At 44.7% G+C, this 19,530-nt stretch overlaps 1 protein-coding gene across 3 annotated transcripts in view; it reads right to left on the minus strand.

Moving 5' to 3' along the window:
• Positions 1-19,530, minus strand: part of LOC139557758 (sodium channel protein type 8 subunit alpha-like) — a 122,499-nt gene that overhangs the window by 64,647 nt on the left and 38,322 nt on the right. For all 3 annotated transcript variants that reach the window (XM_071372921.1, XM_071372919.1, XM_071372920.1), the window contains exons 7-11: positions 12,320-12,541; positions 11,863-11,926; positions 10,412-10,553; positions 3,562-3,768; positions 2,401-2,688 (exon numbers count right to left, since the gene is read on the minus strand). In XM_071372921.1, the coding sequence (XP_071229022.1) occupies positions 2,401-2,688; positions 3,562-3,768; positions 10,412-10,553; positions 11,863-11,926; positions 12,320-12,541 (923 nt within the window). The remainder of the gene's footprint in view (positions 1-2,400; positions 2,689-3,561; positions 3,769-10,411; positions 10,554-11,862; positions 11,927-12,319; positions 12,542-19,530) is intronic.

A 19,530-nucleotide genomic window follows, 5' to 3' on the forward strand; every position in this document is an offset into this window, starting at 1 on the left:
AGTTACAACAGCAGGTTATGATGAATGCTGCTGTATCTTTAGCTACAACAGCAGGTTATGATGAATGCTGCTGTATCTTCAGTTACAACAGCAGGTTATGATGAATGCTGCTGTATCTTCAGCTACAACAGCAGGTTATGATGAATGCTGCTGTATCTTCAGCTACAACAGCAGGTTATGATGAATGCTGCTGTATCTTCAGCTACACCAGCAGGTTATGATGAATGCTGCTGTATCTTCAGCTACAACAGCAGGTTATGATGAATGCTGCTGTATCTTTAGCTACAACAGCAGGTTATGATGAATGCTGCTGTATCTTCAGTTACAACAGCAGGTTATGATGAATGCTGCTGTATCTTCAGCTACAACAGCAGGTTATGATGAATGCTGCTGTATCTTCAGCTACAACAGCAGGTTATGATGAATGCTGCTGTATCTTCAGCTACAACAGCAGGTTATGATGAATGCTGCTGTATCTTCAGTTACAACAGCAGGTTATGATGAATGCTGCTGTATCTTCAGCTACAACAGCAGGTTATGATGAATGCTGCTGTATCTTTAGCTACAACAGCAGGTTATGATGAATGCTGCTGTATCTTCAGCTACAACAGCAGGTTATGATGAATGCTGCTGTATCTTTAGCTACAACAGCAGGTTATGATGAATGCTGCTGTATCTTCAGTTACAACAGCAGGTTATGATGAATGCTGCTGTATCTTCAGCTACAACAGCAGGTTATGATGAATGCTGCTGTATCTTCAGCTACAACAGCAGGTTATGATGAATGCTGCTGTATCTTTAGTTACAACAGCAGGTTATGATGAATGCTGCTGTATCTTCAGCTACAACAGCAGGTTATGATGAATGCTGCTGTATCTTCAGCTACAACAGCAGGTTATGATGAATGCTGCTGTATCTTTAGTTACAACAGCAGGTTATGATGAATGCTGCTGTATCTTCAGCTACAACAGCAGGTTATGATGAATGCTGCTGTATCTTCAGCTACAACAGCAGGTTATGATGAATGCTGCTGTATCTTTAGCTACAACAGCAGGTTATGATGAATGCTGCTGTATCTTCAGCTACAACAGCAGGTTATGATGAATGCTGCTGTATCTTTAGTTACAACAGCAGGTTATGATGAATGCTGCTGTATCTTCAGTTACAACAGCAGGTTATGATGAATGCTGCTGTATCTTCAGTTACAACAGCAGGTTATGATGAATGCTGCTGTATCTTCAGTTACAACAGCAGGTTATGATGAATGCTGCTGTATCTTCAGCTACAACAGCAGGTTATGATGAATGCTGCTGTATCTTCAGTTACAACAGCAGGTTATGATGAATGCTGCTGTATCTTCAGTTACAACAGCAGGTTATGATGAATGCTGCTGTATCTTCAGTTACAACAGCAGGTTATGATGAATGCTGCTGTATCTTCAGTTACAACAGCAGGTTATGATGAATGCTGCTGTATCTTCAGCTACAACAGCAGGTTATGATGAATGCTGCTGTATCTTCAGTTACAACAGCAGGTTATGATGAATGCTGCTGTATCTTCAGCTACAACAGCAGGTTATGATGAATGCTGCTGTATCTTCAGCTACAACAGCAGGTTATGATGAATGCTGCTGTATCTTCAGCTACAACAGCAGGTTATGATGAATGCTGCTGTATCTTCAGTTACAACAGCAGGTTATGATGAATGCTGCTGTATCTTCAGCTACAACAGCAGGTTATGATGAATGCTGCTGTATCTTTAGTTACAACAGCAGGTTATGATGAATGCTGCTGTATCTTCAGCTACAACAGCAGGTTATGATGAATGCTGCTGTATCTTCAGCTACAACAGCAGGTTATGATGAATGCTGCTGTATCTTCAGCTACAACAGCAGGTTATGATGAATGCTGCTGTATCTTTAGTTACAACAGCAGGTTATGATGAATGCTGCTGTATCTTCAGCTACAACAGCAGGTTATGATGAATGCTGCTGTATCTGTGGTTGAATCCCTGTTACTCTGTGGTTGAAGCCCTGTTACTCTGTGGTTGAAGCCCTGTTACTCTGTGGTTGAAGCTCTGTTAGTCTGTAGTTGAAGCCCTGTTACTCTGTGGTTGAAGCCCTGTTACTCTGTGGTTGAAGCCCTGTTACTCTGTGGTTGAAGCCCTGTTACTCTGTGGTTGAAGCCCTGTTACAAAGCTCTAAATAGTCTTTATCTGAAACCAAACCCTGATGTTTAAGTTTACTTAGAAGGGAACTGAAAAAAAATGGAACATTGGAGTGTCAATATGTGACCTCAAATGGAAACATGAATAACTGCCTGTTATTTAGTCCTATTCCATCTTCCTCCAGGAATGCATTGCACAGTGACAAACAGTGACCTTTGACACTGGTCCTCTCACCTGGTTCATGATGGAAGACTTGCGGCCTAGCCGGTTGTCAGGGAAACGGAAGCGGCTCTTCTTACTGCCGTCATCCGACTCGGACTTGACAAACTTCTCGCAGTCCCCCTTCTCCTCCCGCTGCGACTGCTCTTTCTGGCGCCACTTCTTCTTGCGGTTGCGCCGCTCCTTGGCGCTCTTGGAACTGAGCTTGGACATCTCTGATGAGCTACAGGACAGGGTCCCCCCGCCGTCATCATCCCCTACGTCCTCCGACACCGTGCCTGCCGTCGTCGCCATGGCGTTGGCCTATCGCAAACCGCCACACCGGGAGAGAGAGTGAGAAAAACACCTGCGTGTCCATTCCCACTGAAATCTCATTCATACCGTACGCAAATACACAATGCATTTAGCTAGCTACGCAAAAATAGCAATCCTGCGTAGTTGTATCGAGATACAAATTGCGGGGCTGCATCTGCACTTGACTTACTTGGGTTGTGCAAGTTTGCATATTTTTGCTAAGCAAGTACGCAGAACAGCCATTTTGCATAGCTTGGCTTCAGAGACATGGCTGTACAGCTTATATCAGGCTAAACAGATTTAAACTAGCCATATGTGACAGACAGGTTTCCAACCCCAGTTTGCTGTGAGCCAAAAGAGTGCATTAGCCCGCTAAGCCAAAGCCTAGGCATTGACTCAGGAAGCCCATGCAAATCTTCAGGTCTCAGGCAAGGTTACTCACCTCCGTCACAAACACAGTGAGGTATAGGAGCACGGTAACGAACACTGCTCCACTGTTTATATTAGACACAACAGATTTAAAGCAAACAGACAGTCAAGGATAGGAGTGGAGTATAGTAAGCACAGACAGTAAAAAGACAAGCACATACAGTATACACAGAGAGATGACAGACAGACAGACAGACAGAACAGACAGAGACAGACAGAGCAGACAGACAGAACAGACACTGACCTGTGCGGCCTCCTGCAGAGACAGTAACAACAAAGACAAAGAAACAAACACATATGACATATACAGTGTATGGCACAAAGAATGCATCTGAAATGGCACCCCTTTCCCTAGACATTGTGCACTACCTGGTCAAAAGTAGTGCACTATAAAGTCTATCGGGGAAAAGGTCCCATAGACATGCTGAGACACAGAGACACTGGGATACTGACCTGTGCAGCCTCCTGCTGGTTCTTGATCTGCTCCAGCATGGCTTTGAACTCTGCCTCTTTCTGCTCAGCCTCCTCCATGGTGGCCTGGTTCTGCTCCTCATAGGCCATGGCCACCACAGCCAGGATCAGATTGACCAGGTAGAAGGACCCCACGAAGATCACCAGCACAAAGAAGATCATGTAGGTCTTCCCTGCTGCCCGCAGGGTCTGGGAGGGGGGAGAGAAGACAGCAGAGGGTTCCAAAAGGGTTCTTTGGCTGTCCCCATAAGAGAACCCTTTGAAGAACGCTTTCTGGTTCCAGGTAGAACCTTTTTTGATTCCAGGTATAACCCCTTTGGGTTCCACGTCGAACCCTCTGTGGAAAGGGTTTTTACATGGAATCCAAAAGGGTTCTACCTGGAAATAGAACACTGATATTTGACCTATACCCTCTGACCTCTAACCGAATAACCCTGTCGACCTTAGGGTCTGGAAGAGAACAGAGAGTACAGCAGAGTCAGACACTTGTCTCCCATCCAGTTCTCCAGAAGAGGTCGTCAATTTGTTCCCCCTCCTTTATCCAGGCCGTCATTGTATAGATAGCCTGCAAAGTTCTGTCATACTTTCCAGGTCTATACCCAAACAGTTCGAACTTCTACTTTTAAAAATGAATCTCTCCAGAAATAAGTCTCTGACTGTTGCCGCCTGCTATCGACCCCCTCCTCTCCCAGCTGTGCTGGATTTGGGTGAAGGAGAAATGGTGGGGGCTTTGGCAGGTTGCTGTGGAGGGTGCCGGGCAGTTGACCGGGGTAGGGGTAGCCAGGTGGAAAGCATTGCCAGACGTAGAGAAAGGCTTATTGAAATTCTCAATTATAGTGGATTTATCGGTGGTGACAGTGTTTCCTAGCCTCAGTGCAGTGGGCAGCTGGGAGGAGGTGCTCTTATTCTCCATGGACTTTACAGTGTTCCAGAACTTTTTTGAGTTAGTACTACAGGATGCAAATTTCTGTTTGAAAAAGCTGTTTGAAAAAGCTACCTCCTCATGCCTTTTGCACACACTGTATATAGACTTTCTTTTTTTCCTACTGTGTCATTGGCTTGTTTATTGTGTTATTGGCTTGTTTATTCCATGTGTAACTCTGTGTTGTTGTCTGTGTCACACTGCTATGCTTTATCTTGGCCAGGTCGCAGTTGTAAATGAGAAGTTGTTCTCAACTAACCTACCTGGTTAAATAAAGGTGAAATAAAAAATAAAAAAATAAAAAACTCTGAGCACAGCCCAATCCAGAAATCTGGCAGTGGCTTCTGATTAAATAACATTTTCACAGAACCTCTTGTTGCAATTTCGATGAGTCTCTCTTGTTCAGATATCGTCTCTTGTTCAGATATCGGTAAGTGGACTGGAGGCAGGGCATGAAAGGGATAATGAATCCAGTTGTTTGTGTCATCCGTTTTGGGAAAGTACCAGCGTAATTGTGCACCCAACTCACTCAAGTGCTTCGCCTTATCACATTTGACATTGTCTGTAAGCTTGAGTTAATTTACACACAAAAAATAATACAATGATGGAAAGACCTGTGTGTTGTCCTTGTTAATGCAGACAGAGAAGAGCTTCAACTTCTTAATCATAGCCTCAATTTTGTCCCGCACATTGAATATAGTTGCGGAGAGTCCCTGTAATCCTAGATTCAGATCATTCAGGTGAGAAAAAACATCACCCAGATAGGCCAGTTGTGTAAGAAACTCGTCATCATTCAAGCGGTCAGACAAGTGAAAATGATGGTCAGTAAAGAACAATTTAAGCTCGTCTCTCAATTCAAAAAAACGTGTCAATACTTTCCCCTTGATAACCAGCGCACTTCTGTATGTTGTAAAAGCATTACATGGTCGCTGCCCATATCATTGCATAGTGCAGAAAATACACGAGAGTTCAGGGGCCTTGCTTTAACAAAGTTAATCATTTTCACTGTAGTGTCCAAAACGTCTTTCAAGCTGTCAGGCATTCCCTTGGCAGCAAGAGCCTCGGTGGATGCTGCAGTGTACCAAGTGGCGTCGGGAGAAACTGCTTGCACGCGCATTACTACTCCACTATGTCTCCCTGTCATGACTTTTGCGCCATCAGTACAGATACCAACATGAGCAGCAGCTACATTGGGCCACATACGGACCGTTAGTGGAAATCCCGCGAGAGAATTAATGGTTAATGTGATTGGATGTTAATTATTTGACTAGGCTACCTGTATTTGACATTGTGTTGTTATTTCGCTGAACACTAGATGGTTTCATTTTATTTTTGGCAGTGAAAGGAGGCAACTCAGGCGAGAAAAAAACCTCACCCAAATGTATAGCCCAGTTGGAAAATATGAATGGACTAGGAGACCTTTTTACTGAAGAATGTGTCTGGTTTTATGACTGTGTTTTGCTTTTTGTGTATTGTTGTGTATAATAATGTGTATTTTAATGTGTATATGGATGTGTAGTTTAATGTGTATATTGTATTTTGATGTGTATTGTGGTGCTAAACAGGGCTCACCTGGAAAAGAGACTTTGGTCTCAGCATTGTGCCAGGACAACAACCTCTCCCTCAACGTGATGAAGACAAAGGAGACGATTTTGGACTACAGGAAAAGGAGGACCGAGCACGCCCCCATTCTCATTGACGGGGCTGAAGTGGAGCAGGTTGAGCGCTTCAAGTTCCTTGGTGTCCACGTCACCAACAAACTATCATGGTCCAAGCCTACTAAGACAGTTGTGAAGAGGGCACGACAAAGCCTATTCCCCTTCAGGAGACTGAAAAGATTTGGCATGGGTCCTCAGATCCTCAAAAGGTTTTACAGCTGCACCATTGAGAGCATCCTGACTGGTTGCAGCAAGGCACTACAGAGGATAGTGCGTACGACCCAGTACATCACTGGGGCCAAGCTTCCTGCCATCCAGGACCTCTATACCAAGCGGTGTCAGAGGAAGGCCCTAAAAATTGTCAAAGACTCCAGCCACCCAAGTCATAGACTGTTCTGTCTGCTACCACACGGCAAGCACTACCGGAGTGCCAAATCTAGGTCCAAAAGGCTTATTAACAGCTTCTACCCCCAAGCCATAAGACTCCTGAACAGCTAATCAAAGAGCTACCCAGACCCCTCTTTTACGCTGCTGCTACTCTCTGTTTATAATCGACGCATAGTCACTTTAACTCTACCTACATGTACATATTACCTCAATTACCTCAACTAACCGGTGCCGCCGCACATTGACTCTGTATCGGTACCCCCTGTATATAGCCTCCACATTGACTCTGTACCGGTACCCCCTGTATATAGCCTCCACATTGACTCTGTACCGTAACACCCTGTATATAGCCTCCACATTGACTCTGTATCGGTACCCCCTGTATATAGCCTCCACACATTGACTCTGTACCGTAACACCCTGTATATAGCCTCCACATTGACTCTGTATCGGTACCCCCTGTATATAGCCTCCACATTGACTCTGTACCGTAACACCCTGTATATAGCCTCCACATTGACTCTGTATCGGTACCCCCTGTATATAGCCTCCACACATTGACTCTGTATCGGTACCCCCTGTATATAGCCTCCACATTGACTCTGTATCGGTACCCCCTGTATATAGCCTCTACATTGACTCTGTATCGGTACCCCCTGTATATAGCCTCCACATTGACTCTGTATCGGTACCCCCTGTATATAGCCTCCACATTGACTCTGTACCGTAACACCCTGTATATAGCCTCCACATTGACTCTGTATCGGTACCCCCTGTACATAGCCTCCACATTGACTCTGTATCGGTACCCCCTGTATATAGCCTCCACATTGACTCTGTATCGGTACCCCCTGTATATAGCCTCCACATTGACTCTGTACCGGTACCCCCTGTATATAGCCTCCACATTGACTCTGTACCGGTACCCCCCTGTATATAGCCTCCACATTGACTCTGTACCGTAACACCCTGTATATAGCCTCCACATTGACTCTGTATCGGAACCCCCTGTATATAGCCTCCACATTGACTCTGTATCGGTACCCCCTGTATATAACCTCCACATTGACTCTGTATCGGTACCCCCTGTATATAGCCTCCACATTGACTCTGTACCGTAACACCCTGTATATAGCCTCCACATTGACTCTGTATCGGTACCCCCTGTATATAGCCTCCACATTGACTCTGTACCGTAACACCCTGTATATAGCCTCCACATTGACTCTGTATCGGTACCCCCTGTATATAGCCTCCACATTGACTCTGTACCGTAACACCCTGTATATAGCCTCCACATTGACTCTGTATCGGTACCCCCTGTATATAGCCTCCACATTGACTCTGTATCGGTACCCCCTGTATATAGCCTCCACATTGACTCTGTACCGGTACCCCCTGTATATAGCCTCGCTTGTTATTTTACTGCTGCTGTTTAATCATTTGTTACTTTTCTATTCTATTTCCTATTTTTTACTTATCTATTTTTCTTTTCTTAAAACTTCTTAAAGCATTGTTGGTTAAGGTCTTGTAAGTAAGCATTTCACTGTATTCGGCACATGTGACAAATAAAATGTGATTTGATTGACTCTCTGTCAAAATAAAGTGTAAATATTTTGGGGAGAAAAGGTTCTATTTCAGATGTACACTTATACTATGGTCTGCACTAGAACCCTTTAAAAGAGGGTGTATGGTCTGAACTAGGTCCCTTCAAAAGAGGGTGTATGGTCTGTAGGACAGTGCATATGATGTACGGCATTCTTAAAACCCGCTAATGTTATCACAGGTAGTGTGTATGCATGCAGGCACTTATTGAACTGCTGGGTTGACTATCGCTTGTCCGATCTGATAGTCTGAAAAAATACAATGGGAAATAATTTCTGATCATTGGCATGCCACCCAGGGTCCTCTCCAAATACTGCCACTGCACCATCGAGAGCGTCCTGAGCGGTTGCATCACGGACTGGTACAGGAATTGCTCCGTCCACGACTGCAAGGTGCTCCAGGGGGTGGTGAAGACAGCCCAGTACATCTCTGTGACCGTGCTGCCACTCATCCAGGACATCTACTTGAAACGGTGCTTGAGATAGTCCTGCAGCATCATCAAGGACCCCACACACCCCAGCCACTAGCTGTTCACTCCCTTACCATCGGGGAGACAGACAGTATCGGAGCATGAGGTCTGATAACAACAGGCTCAAAGACAGTTTCTACTGCTGAGCCATTGATCTGGAATGACCACCTGCTCTGACTTTCTGCACCTTAACACACACACACACACACACACACACACACACACACACACACACACACACACACACACACACACACACACACACACACACACACACACACACACACACACACACACACACACACACAGATATACACTCATCCACACACACATATATACACTCATCCACACACACACACACACACACACACACACACACACACACACACACACCCACACAGACATACACTCATCCACACACACATATATACACTCATCCACACACACACACTCACGTGCGCACCCACACAGATATACACTCATCCACACACACATATATACACTCATCCACACACACACACACACACACACACACACACACACACACACACACACACACACACACACACACACACACACACACACACACACACACACTTTAACATTAAAATCACTTCTTAGATTTGATGGAGACATTATACATCTTAGTACCTTATCAATTTATGATTTGTATCAATATGGATGAGAGACAGGGGAGCAGGAACAGAGTATTTTTGCAGAGCAATGCAACGACGCTGGATCATTCTGGCAATTGAAACACCAGTATCAACGTCAACAGAGAAGAGGCGACTCCGGGATGCTGGCTTTCTAGGCAGAGTTCCTCTGTCCAGTGTCTGTGTTCTTTTGCCCATCTTAATCTTTTATTTTTATTGGCCAGTCTGAGATATGGCTTTTTCTTTGCAACTCTGCCTAAAAGGCCAGCATCCCGGAGTCGCCTCTTCACTGTTGACATTGAGACTGGTATTTTGCGGGTACTATTTAATTAAGCTGCCAGTTGAGGACTTGTGAGGCGTCTGTTTCTCAAACTAGACACTCTAATGTACTTGTCCTCTTGCTCAGTTGTGCACCGGGGCCTCCCACTCCTCTTTCTATTCTGGTTAGAGCCAGTTTGCGCTGTTCTGTGAAGGGAGTAGTACACAGCGTTGTACGAGATCTTCAGTTTCTTGGCAATTTCTCGCATGGAATAGCCTTCATTTCTCAGAACAAGAATAGACTGACGAGTTTCAGAAGAAAGTTCTTTGTTTCTGGACATTTTGAGCCTGTAATCGAACCCACAAATGCTGATGCTCCAGATACTCAACTAGTCTAAAGAAGGCCAGTTTTATTGCTTCTTTAATCAGAACAACAGTTTTCAGCTGTGCTAACATAATTGCAAAAGGGTTTTCTAATGATTAATTAGCCTTTTAAAATGATAAACTTGGATTAGCTAACACAACGTGCCATTGGAACACAGGAGTGGTTGTCGTTGATAATTGGCCTCTGTATGCCGATGTAGATATTCCATAAAAAATCTGCCATTTCCAGCTACAATAGTCATTTACAACATGAACAATGTCTACACTGTATTTCTGATCAATTTGATGTCATTTTAATGGACAAAAAATGTGCTTTTCTTTCAAAAACTAGGACATTTCTAAGTGACCCCAAACTGTTGAACAGTAGCGTAACTCAAAACCAAACCAACATATCCTTTGGTAAAACAACAAGCCTGTCTCACCAGCATAGATATACAATATCATAGATAGAAGTCATGTATATAATACTGTATGTTCTATTTCATTCTGTGCTCACCAGCATATAGAGGTTCTCCCAGAAGTCCTGTGTCATGAGTCTGAAGAGAGTCAGGAAAGCCCATCCAAAGCTGTCAAAGCTGGTGTAACCGTAATTTGGATTCCTGCCAGCTTTCATGCATGTGAAGCCTTCAGGGCAGCGGCTGGGGGGAGAGGAGAGGGCCACATAACCATACAAAGACTACAGCAATATTTACATACAAAAACAACATGGCTGCCGGATAGTACAGCTGTCTGGTTTAATGAAAGAATAAGGCAGATAGACAGACAGACAGACAGAGACAGAGGCAGACAGAAAGATAGACCGACAGAGACAGACAGACAGAAAGACAAGGAAACAGACAGACAGACAGACAGACAGACAGACAGACAGACACAGAACAGACACAACAGACAGACAGAAAGACAAGGAAACAGACAGACAGACAGACAGACAGACACAGACACAGACAGAACAGACAGAAAGACAAGGAAACAGACAGACAGACAGACAGACAGACAGACAGACAGACAGACAGACAGACAAACACAGACAGACGGACAGGCAGACAGACAAACACAGACAGACAGACAGACAGACAGACAGACAGACAGACAGACAGAGACAGACAGACAGACAGACAGACAGACAGACAGACAGACAGACATACAGACAGAACAGACAGAACAGACAGACAGAAAGACAAGGAAACAGACAGACAGACAGACAGACAGACAAACACAGACAGACAGACAGACGGACAGGCAGACAGACAGACAGACTACCAGACAAACACAGACAGACAGACAGACAGACACAGACAGACAGACAGACAGACAGACACAGACAGACAGACAGACAGACAGACAGACAGACAGAGATTTAAACCAGTAGAGTGATAGCGCTGAAGTCATCCCTGTATCCTATGGAAAACTCCCGATGATGCATGAAGACGGAATTATTTCAATTTGAAGCGCGCCATATGGGGGTGAATGACACCAAAAACACACTAAGGATCATGATGAGGAGACTGGTGGGAGGAGCCATTACAATGAGCCTGTCCTCCTATAGATCCTCCCACCAGCCTCCTCTGCTAAATAGCAAAGGATCATGGTCGATGTAGTTGTTTTCATCCTGCCTGAGAGACGCGCGCAAAGATCACGGGCCGGCTCGTGATTGGTCTGTGTCAGCACGTGGTCCTGTGTGACTACAAATGTAGTAGTCAGAATGAATCACTATTTAATTAAATATCTAGATTTGTAGCGAACTTGAAAATAATTCACTGTGGGGATTGAAATTGATCATAATATACTAATTTTAGAGTCCAAAACAGTCGTCTAGAAAACATCTTTGGACCATTCTGGCAATCATAATTTACATAGACTTTCTTGGGCAGACCAGGGTTTTTGGCATAGGGCAGAGCTCGTGACTTCAGCTCCAGAACGGACACCGGGGGCCTGTATGCAACTCACCCAGAATCTGAACTGTTGCCACATAAAAGGGCATCCAATTGTCTCGGCAGGAAGTAGAAATTTTCTGGTGAAAGAAACACAACACACACATACAGAATAGCATCAGAATAACATTCCCTATCTGTCTTTTCTAGTGGCCAATTAGGAGGCTAAACCTCTGCAGCTATGTAGATTAGTGGAAGCTGCTGAGCGGGAAACGGCTCATAATAATGGCTGGAACGGAGCGAACGGAATGGCATCAAACATATGGAAACCATGGGTTTGATGTATTTGATACCATTCCACTGATTCCGCTCCAGCCATTACCACGAGCCCGTCCTCCCCAATTAAGGTCCCACCAACCTCCTGTGATGTAGAGGGATATAGGACAAACTTTCTCAGCAAATGGAAACATTTTGCTACGTTGTGCTCTTAAGAACACAACCCTGGTGTGTTTGACTGCGGCCAGGCTACGTACTGTCGTTATTGATGTATTCATCCCAGTCGAAGCCTATGCTGCCGTTGGCCAAGAAGTTCTCGGTGGAGTTGATTGGCCAAATCACGCATTTTTGTCGTAGGTTGCCCATGAAGAGCTGTAGTCCAATCAGAGCGAAGACACCGAGACAGAAGACCGTGAGGATCATAACATCTGACAATTTCTTCACCGATTGGATTAGAGCACCGACAATGGTCTTCAGGCCTGGGGAGGAGAAACACACACAGACACACGTTTACACACACACACACGTTTACACACAGACACACGTTTACACACAGACACACGTTTACACACAGACACACGTTTACACACAGACACACATTTACACACAGACACACGTTTACACACACACAAACGTTTGCACACACACAGACAAACGTTTGCACACACACAGACAAACGTTTGCACACACACACAGACAAACGTTTGCACACACACAGACAAATGTTTGCACACACACACACAGACAAACGTTTGCACACACACAGACGAACGTTTGCACACACACAGACAAATGTTTGCACACACACACACAGACAAACGTTTGCACACACACAGACGAACGTTTGCACACACACAGACAAATGTTTGCACACACACACACACACACACAGACAAACGTTTGCACACACACACAAACGCACAGAGGTACAAACACAGACGGGCGTGCACACACACAAACCAAAGAGATGATGCAGAAGGTTTGTATATGGGAGACGATCTTGGGATTCCCAGACAAGGTGACTTTGCTGTACTGTATTGCCTGTCTAATAAGTCCATGATCAAAGTACTGTACTGTATTGCCTGTTTAATAAGTCCATTACCAAAGTACTGTACTATACTGTCTGTTTTATGTCCATTCCTTCTTCAACCAGTATTCAACTTACAGTATATTGTGCGATGGAATGGATTGTCCTGAGTATCCATTATAACACGCACATTAAACCCTTATGCCTGCGTTGGGTATTTAATAATACAATACACAATACACATTGATGTGTCATCAGTATAATATATATTATGTACCTGTACACTGAGTATACAAAACATTAAGAACACCTGTTCTTTCCATGACATAAGACAATTGAGACATGGAGTGTGTATGTGTGCCATTCTGAGGGTGAATGGGCAAGACAAAATATTGAAGTGCCTTTGAACGGGGTATGGTAGTAGGCAATGTTTCCTCTAAACTGAGTGCGCGCTTTAGCGAGTAGCTCCCCTCGGACTGCCGGTGCTGAAGAAATATGAGATTAAACTTAAAATATTAGCCACGTTCAATGTAATATACCGAAACAAAACAAACTATGCAAGATTTAGTATGCAAAACTAATTGTGTAAGAGATTTTCTTGTAGGCAGAGCGTATTGGTGTATGATTCTATTGCATTGACAGCACAACTCATACTGTACTCTATACGGTGCGCCATAACCAATCAGAGCTGCAGTAGGCCTATATGCAAATAGCCATTGCCATATATGGATCTGTGCCATTCACTTTGAACTGGACTATGTTTAGGCTACAGTAGGAGTGGTCTTGAGTAGATGTATTTGTGTTGAGATCAAAGTGAGAGCTGCATGTAGCCATGTGTGCACATTTGTTCACATGATTTGCTAGTTAGTGAGTTATTAGCCCAGTTATAGATCATTTGTAGTCAACAATGAGGGAGTGATTGCTTCCTACAAGAGCACAAACCATATACATTTCTATCCATCTTTAAAAGCCAGTTGTGAGCCAAAGAGATGTGTTGTATTTTGAGATGATCTTGAATAAGCTAAGTAGCCAATAAGCAGAGGGTAGCATAATTTGTCTGATTCTCTGTAATAATGGGAATAATAATGAATTTGTAAAGTGGTTTCTTGCACCGTTTATTTATATATAACTAGGCAAGTCAGCTAAGAACAAATTCTTATTTACAATGACGGCCTAGGAACAGTGGGTTAACTGCCTTGTTCAGGGGCAGAACGACAGATTGTCGTTCCTCGTCAGCTCGGGGATTCGATCTAGCAACCTTTCGGTTACTGGCCCAACGCTCTAACCACTACGCTACCTGCCGCCTTAATGTACTTACCTATATTTGTGTATGCAACATGATGGACTGACTGGTTTAAATGTGTATGATGTAAGAAACTATGTGTATGTGATCCTTTTAATGGGAGGCGATGCCAAAGACAAATGTCCATCCTGGATGGACAATAAAGTTTTATTCTATTCTATCAAACACAACATTTTCAGTCACCTCCTTGTCTGACGGACAAGTGGATAAACTGGTTAATGTCAAGTCCTGCATGTTTTTTTAAAAGTCTCATGGAATGTAGGTCTACATTAAACACCACACATTGGCTGCTGCTGTAGGCTGAATGATAGAACACCTATTTACATGTTAAAATGTTATGGGATGCATTTGCTCCATGTTGTTGATGGTTGGCCGCTCTGGTAGGACTGTATTATGATCAAATAGCCACAGTAGCCAACTTGCAAAACTATCACAACATTCAAGTTTGCGCTCAGCAGACCTGAATTTTGCTGTGTAGATAAAAAATCTAGGGAACATTGGTAGTAGGTGCCAGGTGCACTGGTTTGTGTCAAGAACTGCAACGCTGCTGGGTTTTTCACGCTCAACAGTTTCCCGAGTGTATAAAGAATGCTCCACCACCCAAAGGACATCCAGCCAACTTGACACAACTGTGGGAAGCATTGGAGTCAACATGGGCCAGCATCCCTGTGGAACACTTTCGACACCTTGTAGAGTCCATGCCCTGACCAATTGAGGCTGTTCTGAGGGCAAAAGAGGGGGTCAATAGTAGGAAGGTGTTCCTAATGTTTGGTATACTCTGTGTATATATCAAACAAGGACAAATTATCTACAAAAGGTAAAACCTTGCAGTGGGTTGGAAAGACATTTGATATCTGACATTTCAATAACATACAGTGGGGCAAAAAAGTATTTAGTCAGCCACCAATTGTGCAAGTTCTCCCACTTAAAAAGATGAGAGAGGCCTGTAATTTTCATCATAGGTACACTTCAACTATGACAGACAAAATGAGACAAAAAAATCCAGAAAATCACATTGTAGGATTTTTTATGAATTTATTTGCAAATTATGGTGGGAAATAAGTATTTGGTCACCTACAAACAAGCAAGATTTCTGGCTCTCACAGACCTGTAACTTCTTCTTTAAGATGCTCCTCTGTCCTCCACTCGTTACCTGTATTAATGGCACCTGTTTGAACTTGTTATCAGTATAAAAGACACCTGTCCACAACCTCAAACAGTCACACTCCAAACTCCACTATGGCCAAGACCAAAGAGCTGTCAAAGGACACCAGAAACAAAATTGTAGACCTGCACCAGGCTGGGAAGACTGAATCTGCAATAGGTAAGCAGCTTGGTTTGAAGAAATCAACTGTGGGAGCAATTATTAGGAAGTGGAAGACATACAAGACCACTGATAATCTCCCTCGATCTGGGGCTCCACGCAAGATCTCACCCCGTGGGGTCAAAATGATCACAAGAACGGTGAGCAAAAATCCCAGAACCACACGGGGGGACCTAGTGAATGACCTGCAGAGAGCTGGGACCAAAGTAACCAAGCCTACCATCAGTAACACACTACGCCGCCAGGGACTCAAATCCTGCAGTGCCAGACGTGTCCCCCTGCTTAAGCCAGTACATGTCCAGGCACGTCTGAAGTTTGCTAGAGAGCATTTGGATGATCCAGAAGAAGATTGGGAGAATGTCATATGGTCAGATGAAACCAAAATAGAACTTATTGGTAAAAACTCAACTCGTCGTGTTTGGAGGACAAATAATACTGAGTTGCATCCAAAGAACACCATACCTACTGTGAAGCATGGGGGTGGAAACATCATGCTTTGGGGCTGTTTTTCTGCAAAGGGACCAGGACGACTGATCCGTGTAAAGGAAAGAATGAATGGGGCCATGTATCGTGAGATTTTGAGTGAAAACCTCCTTCCATCAGCAAGGGCATTGAAGATGAAACGTGGCTGGGTCTTTCAGCATGACAATGATCCCAAACACACCGCCCGGGCAACGAAGGAGTGGCTTTGTAAGAAGCATTTCAAGGTCCTGGAGTGGCCTAGCCAGTCTCCAGATCTCAACCCCATAGAAAATCTTTGGAGGGAGTTGAAAGTCCGTGTTGCCCAGCAACAGCCCCAAAACATCACTGCTCTAGAGGAGATCTGCATGGAGGAATGGGCCAAAATACCAGCAACAGTGTGTGAAAACCTTGTGAAGACTTACAGAAAACGTTTGACCTCTGTCATTGCCAACAAAGGGTATATAACAAAGTATTGAGATAAACTTTTGTTATTGACCAAATACTTATTTTCCACCATAATTTGCAAATAAATTCATAAAAAATCCTACAATGTGATTTTCTGGATTTTTTTTCTCATTTTGTCTGTCATAGTTGAAGTGTACCTATGATGAAAATTACAGGCCTCTCTCATCTTTTTAAGTGGGAGAACTTGCACAATATGTGGCTGACTAAATACTTTTTTGCCCCACTGTAAATGTAAATAACGGAAAATGTATATTTCATTAGTTAAAAACAGTACAACTTCAGACAAATTTCAACAACTGAAGACATATAAACCATTTTATAATACAAATATGAACAATAAATATCCAAAAGCCATCCCCCTCTGTTTAGAGGTTTAGTAAATGAGACACTCACTGACTGTATACAGTTAGTTGTTATGCCACTACTGAACCAGGAAGAGATCTATTAATAAGTCCATTACCAAAGTACTGTACTATACTGTCTAATAAGTCCATTATTAGTATCACTGGCTGTATACAGTTAATCAAAGAAAAACATGTAAATAACATATCACTACTGAACCAGGAAGAGACGTATAGTATCTTGCCTCGCAAAATATTTCCTCTATGTTACCAGTATGGCCAGTGACTACAGCTAAACCAGAAGGGGAGGACTCCAGGAAACTGAACAGTGAGAGGGCAATCCGTAAGAAAGAAAGGAAGTAACCACAGCAGTACAACAAGGGGATATGATAAGAGGTCAGAGGTTCGGGCAGGCAGGGGCTAGAAACCAATGACATGCAGGCTGAACAGAAACCATTCAATGCCACCGCCACTCTGGGGCCTTTTCCTCTCATACGTGTCATTAGGTTAAAGCAGAGACTCCTACCTCATCTTACCCTAACCCTACTACAGCCAGACTCTTACCCCAACCCTACTACAGCCAGACTCTTACCCCCAACCCTACTACAGCCAGACTCTTACCCCAACCCTACTACAGCCAGACTCTTACCCCCAACCCTACTACAGCCAGACTCTTACCCCCAACCCTACTACAGCCAGACTCTTACCCCAACCCTACTACAGCCAGACTCTTACCCCCAACCCTACTACAGCCAGACTCTTACCCTAACCCTACTACAGCCAGACTCTTACCCCAACCCTACTACAGCCAGACTCTTACCCCAACCCTACTACAGCCAGACTCTTACCCCAACCCTACTACAGCCAGACTCTTACCCCAACCCTACTACAGCCAGACTCTTACCCCCAACCCTACTACAGCCAGACTCTTACCCCCAACCCTACTACAGCCAGACTCTTACCCCAACCCTACTACAGCCAGACTCTTACCCCCAACCCTACTACAGCCAGACTCTTACCCCAACCCTACTACAGCCAGACTCTTACCCCAACCCTACTACAGCCAGACTCTTACCCCAACCCTACTACAGCCAGACTCTTACCCCAACCCTACTATAGCCAGACTCTTACCCCAACCCTACTACAGCCAGACTCTTACCCCAACCCTACTACAGCCAGACTCTTACCCCAACCCTACTACAGCCAGACTCTTACACCTTCTTACCCAAACCCTACTATAGCCAGACTCTTACTCCAACCCTACTACAGCCAGACTCTTACCCCAACCCTAGTACAGCCAAACTCTTACCCCAACCCTACTACAGCCAGACTCTTACCCCCAACCCTACTACAGCCAGACTCTTACCCCAACCCTACTACAGCCAGACTCTTACCCCCAACCCTACTACAGCCAGACTCTTACCCCAACCCTACTACAGCCAGACTCTTACCCCAACCCTACTACAGCCAGACTCTTACCCCAACCCTACTACAGCCAGACTCTTACCCCAACCCTACTATAGCCAGACTCTTACCCCAACCCTACTACAGCCAGACTCTTACCCCAACCCTACTACAGCCAGACTCTTACCCCAACCCTACTACAGCCAGACTCTTACACCTTCTTACCCAAACCCTACTATAGCCAGACTCTTACTCCAACCCTACTACAGCCAGACTCTTACCCCAACCCTAGTACAGCCAAACTCTTACCCCAACCCTACTACAGCCAGACTCTTACACCTTCTTACCCAAACCCTACTATAGCCAGACTCTTACTCCAACCCTACTACAGCCAGACTCTTACACCTTCTTATCCAAACCCTACTATAGCCAGACTCTTACTCCAACCCTACTACAGCCAGACTCTTACCCCCAACCCTACTACAGCCAGACTCTTACCCCAACCCTACTACAGCCAGACTCTTACCCCCAACCCTACTACAGCCAGACTCTTACCCCAACCCTACTACAGCCAGACTCTTACCCCAACCCTACTACAGCCAGACTCTTACCCCAACCCTACTACAGCCAGACTCTTACCCTAACCCTACTACAGCCAGACTCTTACCCCAACCCTACTACAGCCAGACTCGTACCTCATCTTACCACAAACCTACTACAGCCAGAATCTTACCTTATCTTACCCCAACCCTACAGTCTCACCCACAGCTCTTCCCTTCAGGACAGGCATCATCTTCAGGCAGAACCCCCAGTGGCTGAAGCAATTAGTCCATAGAATGCAAGAGGATTCCAAACATTTCCAGAAACAGAATGTCTCTCACACATGGAACTGGAAGCCCTGAAGGGCTTCTGTTGTCCCTCTGCAGGCTTGGCCTACACCTCTTCTGTTGTCCCTCTGCAGGCTTGGCCTACACCTCTTCTGTTGTCCCTCTGCAGGCTTGGCCTACACCTCTTCTGTTGTCCCTCTGCAGGCTTGGCCTACACCTCTTCCGTTGTCCCTCTGCAGGCTTGGCCTACACCTCTTCTGTTGTCCCTCTGCAGGCTTGGCCTACATCTCTTCTGTTGTCCCTCTGCAGGCTTGG

This window comes from Salvelinus alpinus, chromosome 28 (assembly GCF_045679555.1).
Source record: "Salvelinus alpinus chromosome 28, SLU_Salpinus.1, whole genome shotgun sequence".
NCBI classification, from domain to species: domain Eukaryota; kingdom Metazoa; phylum Chordata; class Actinopteri; order Salmoniformes; family Salmonidae; genus Salvelinus; species Salvelinus alpinus.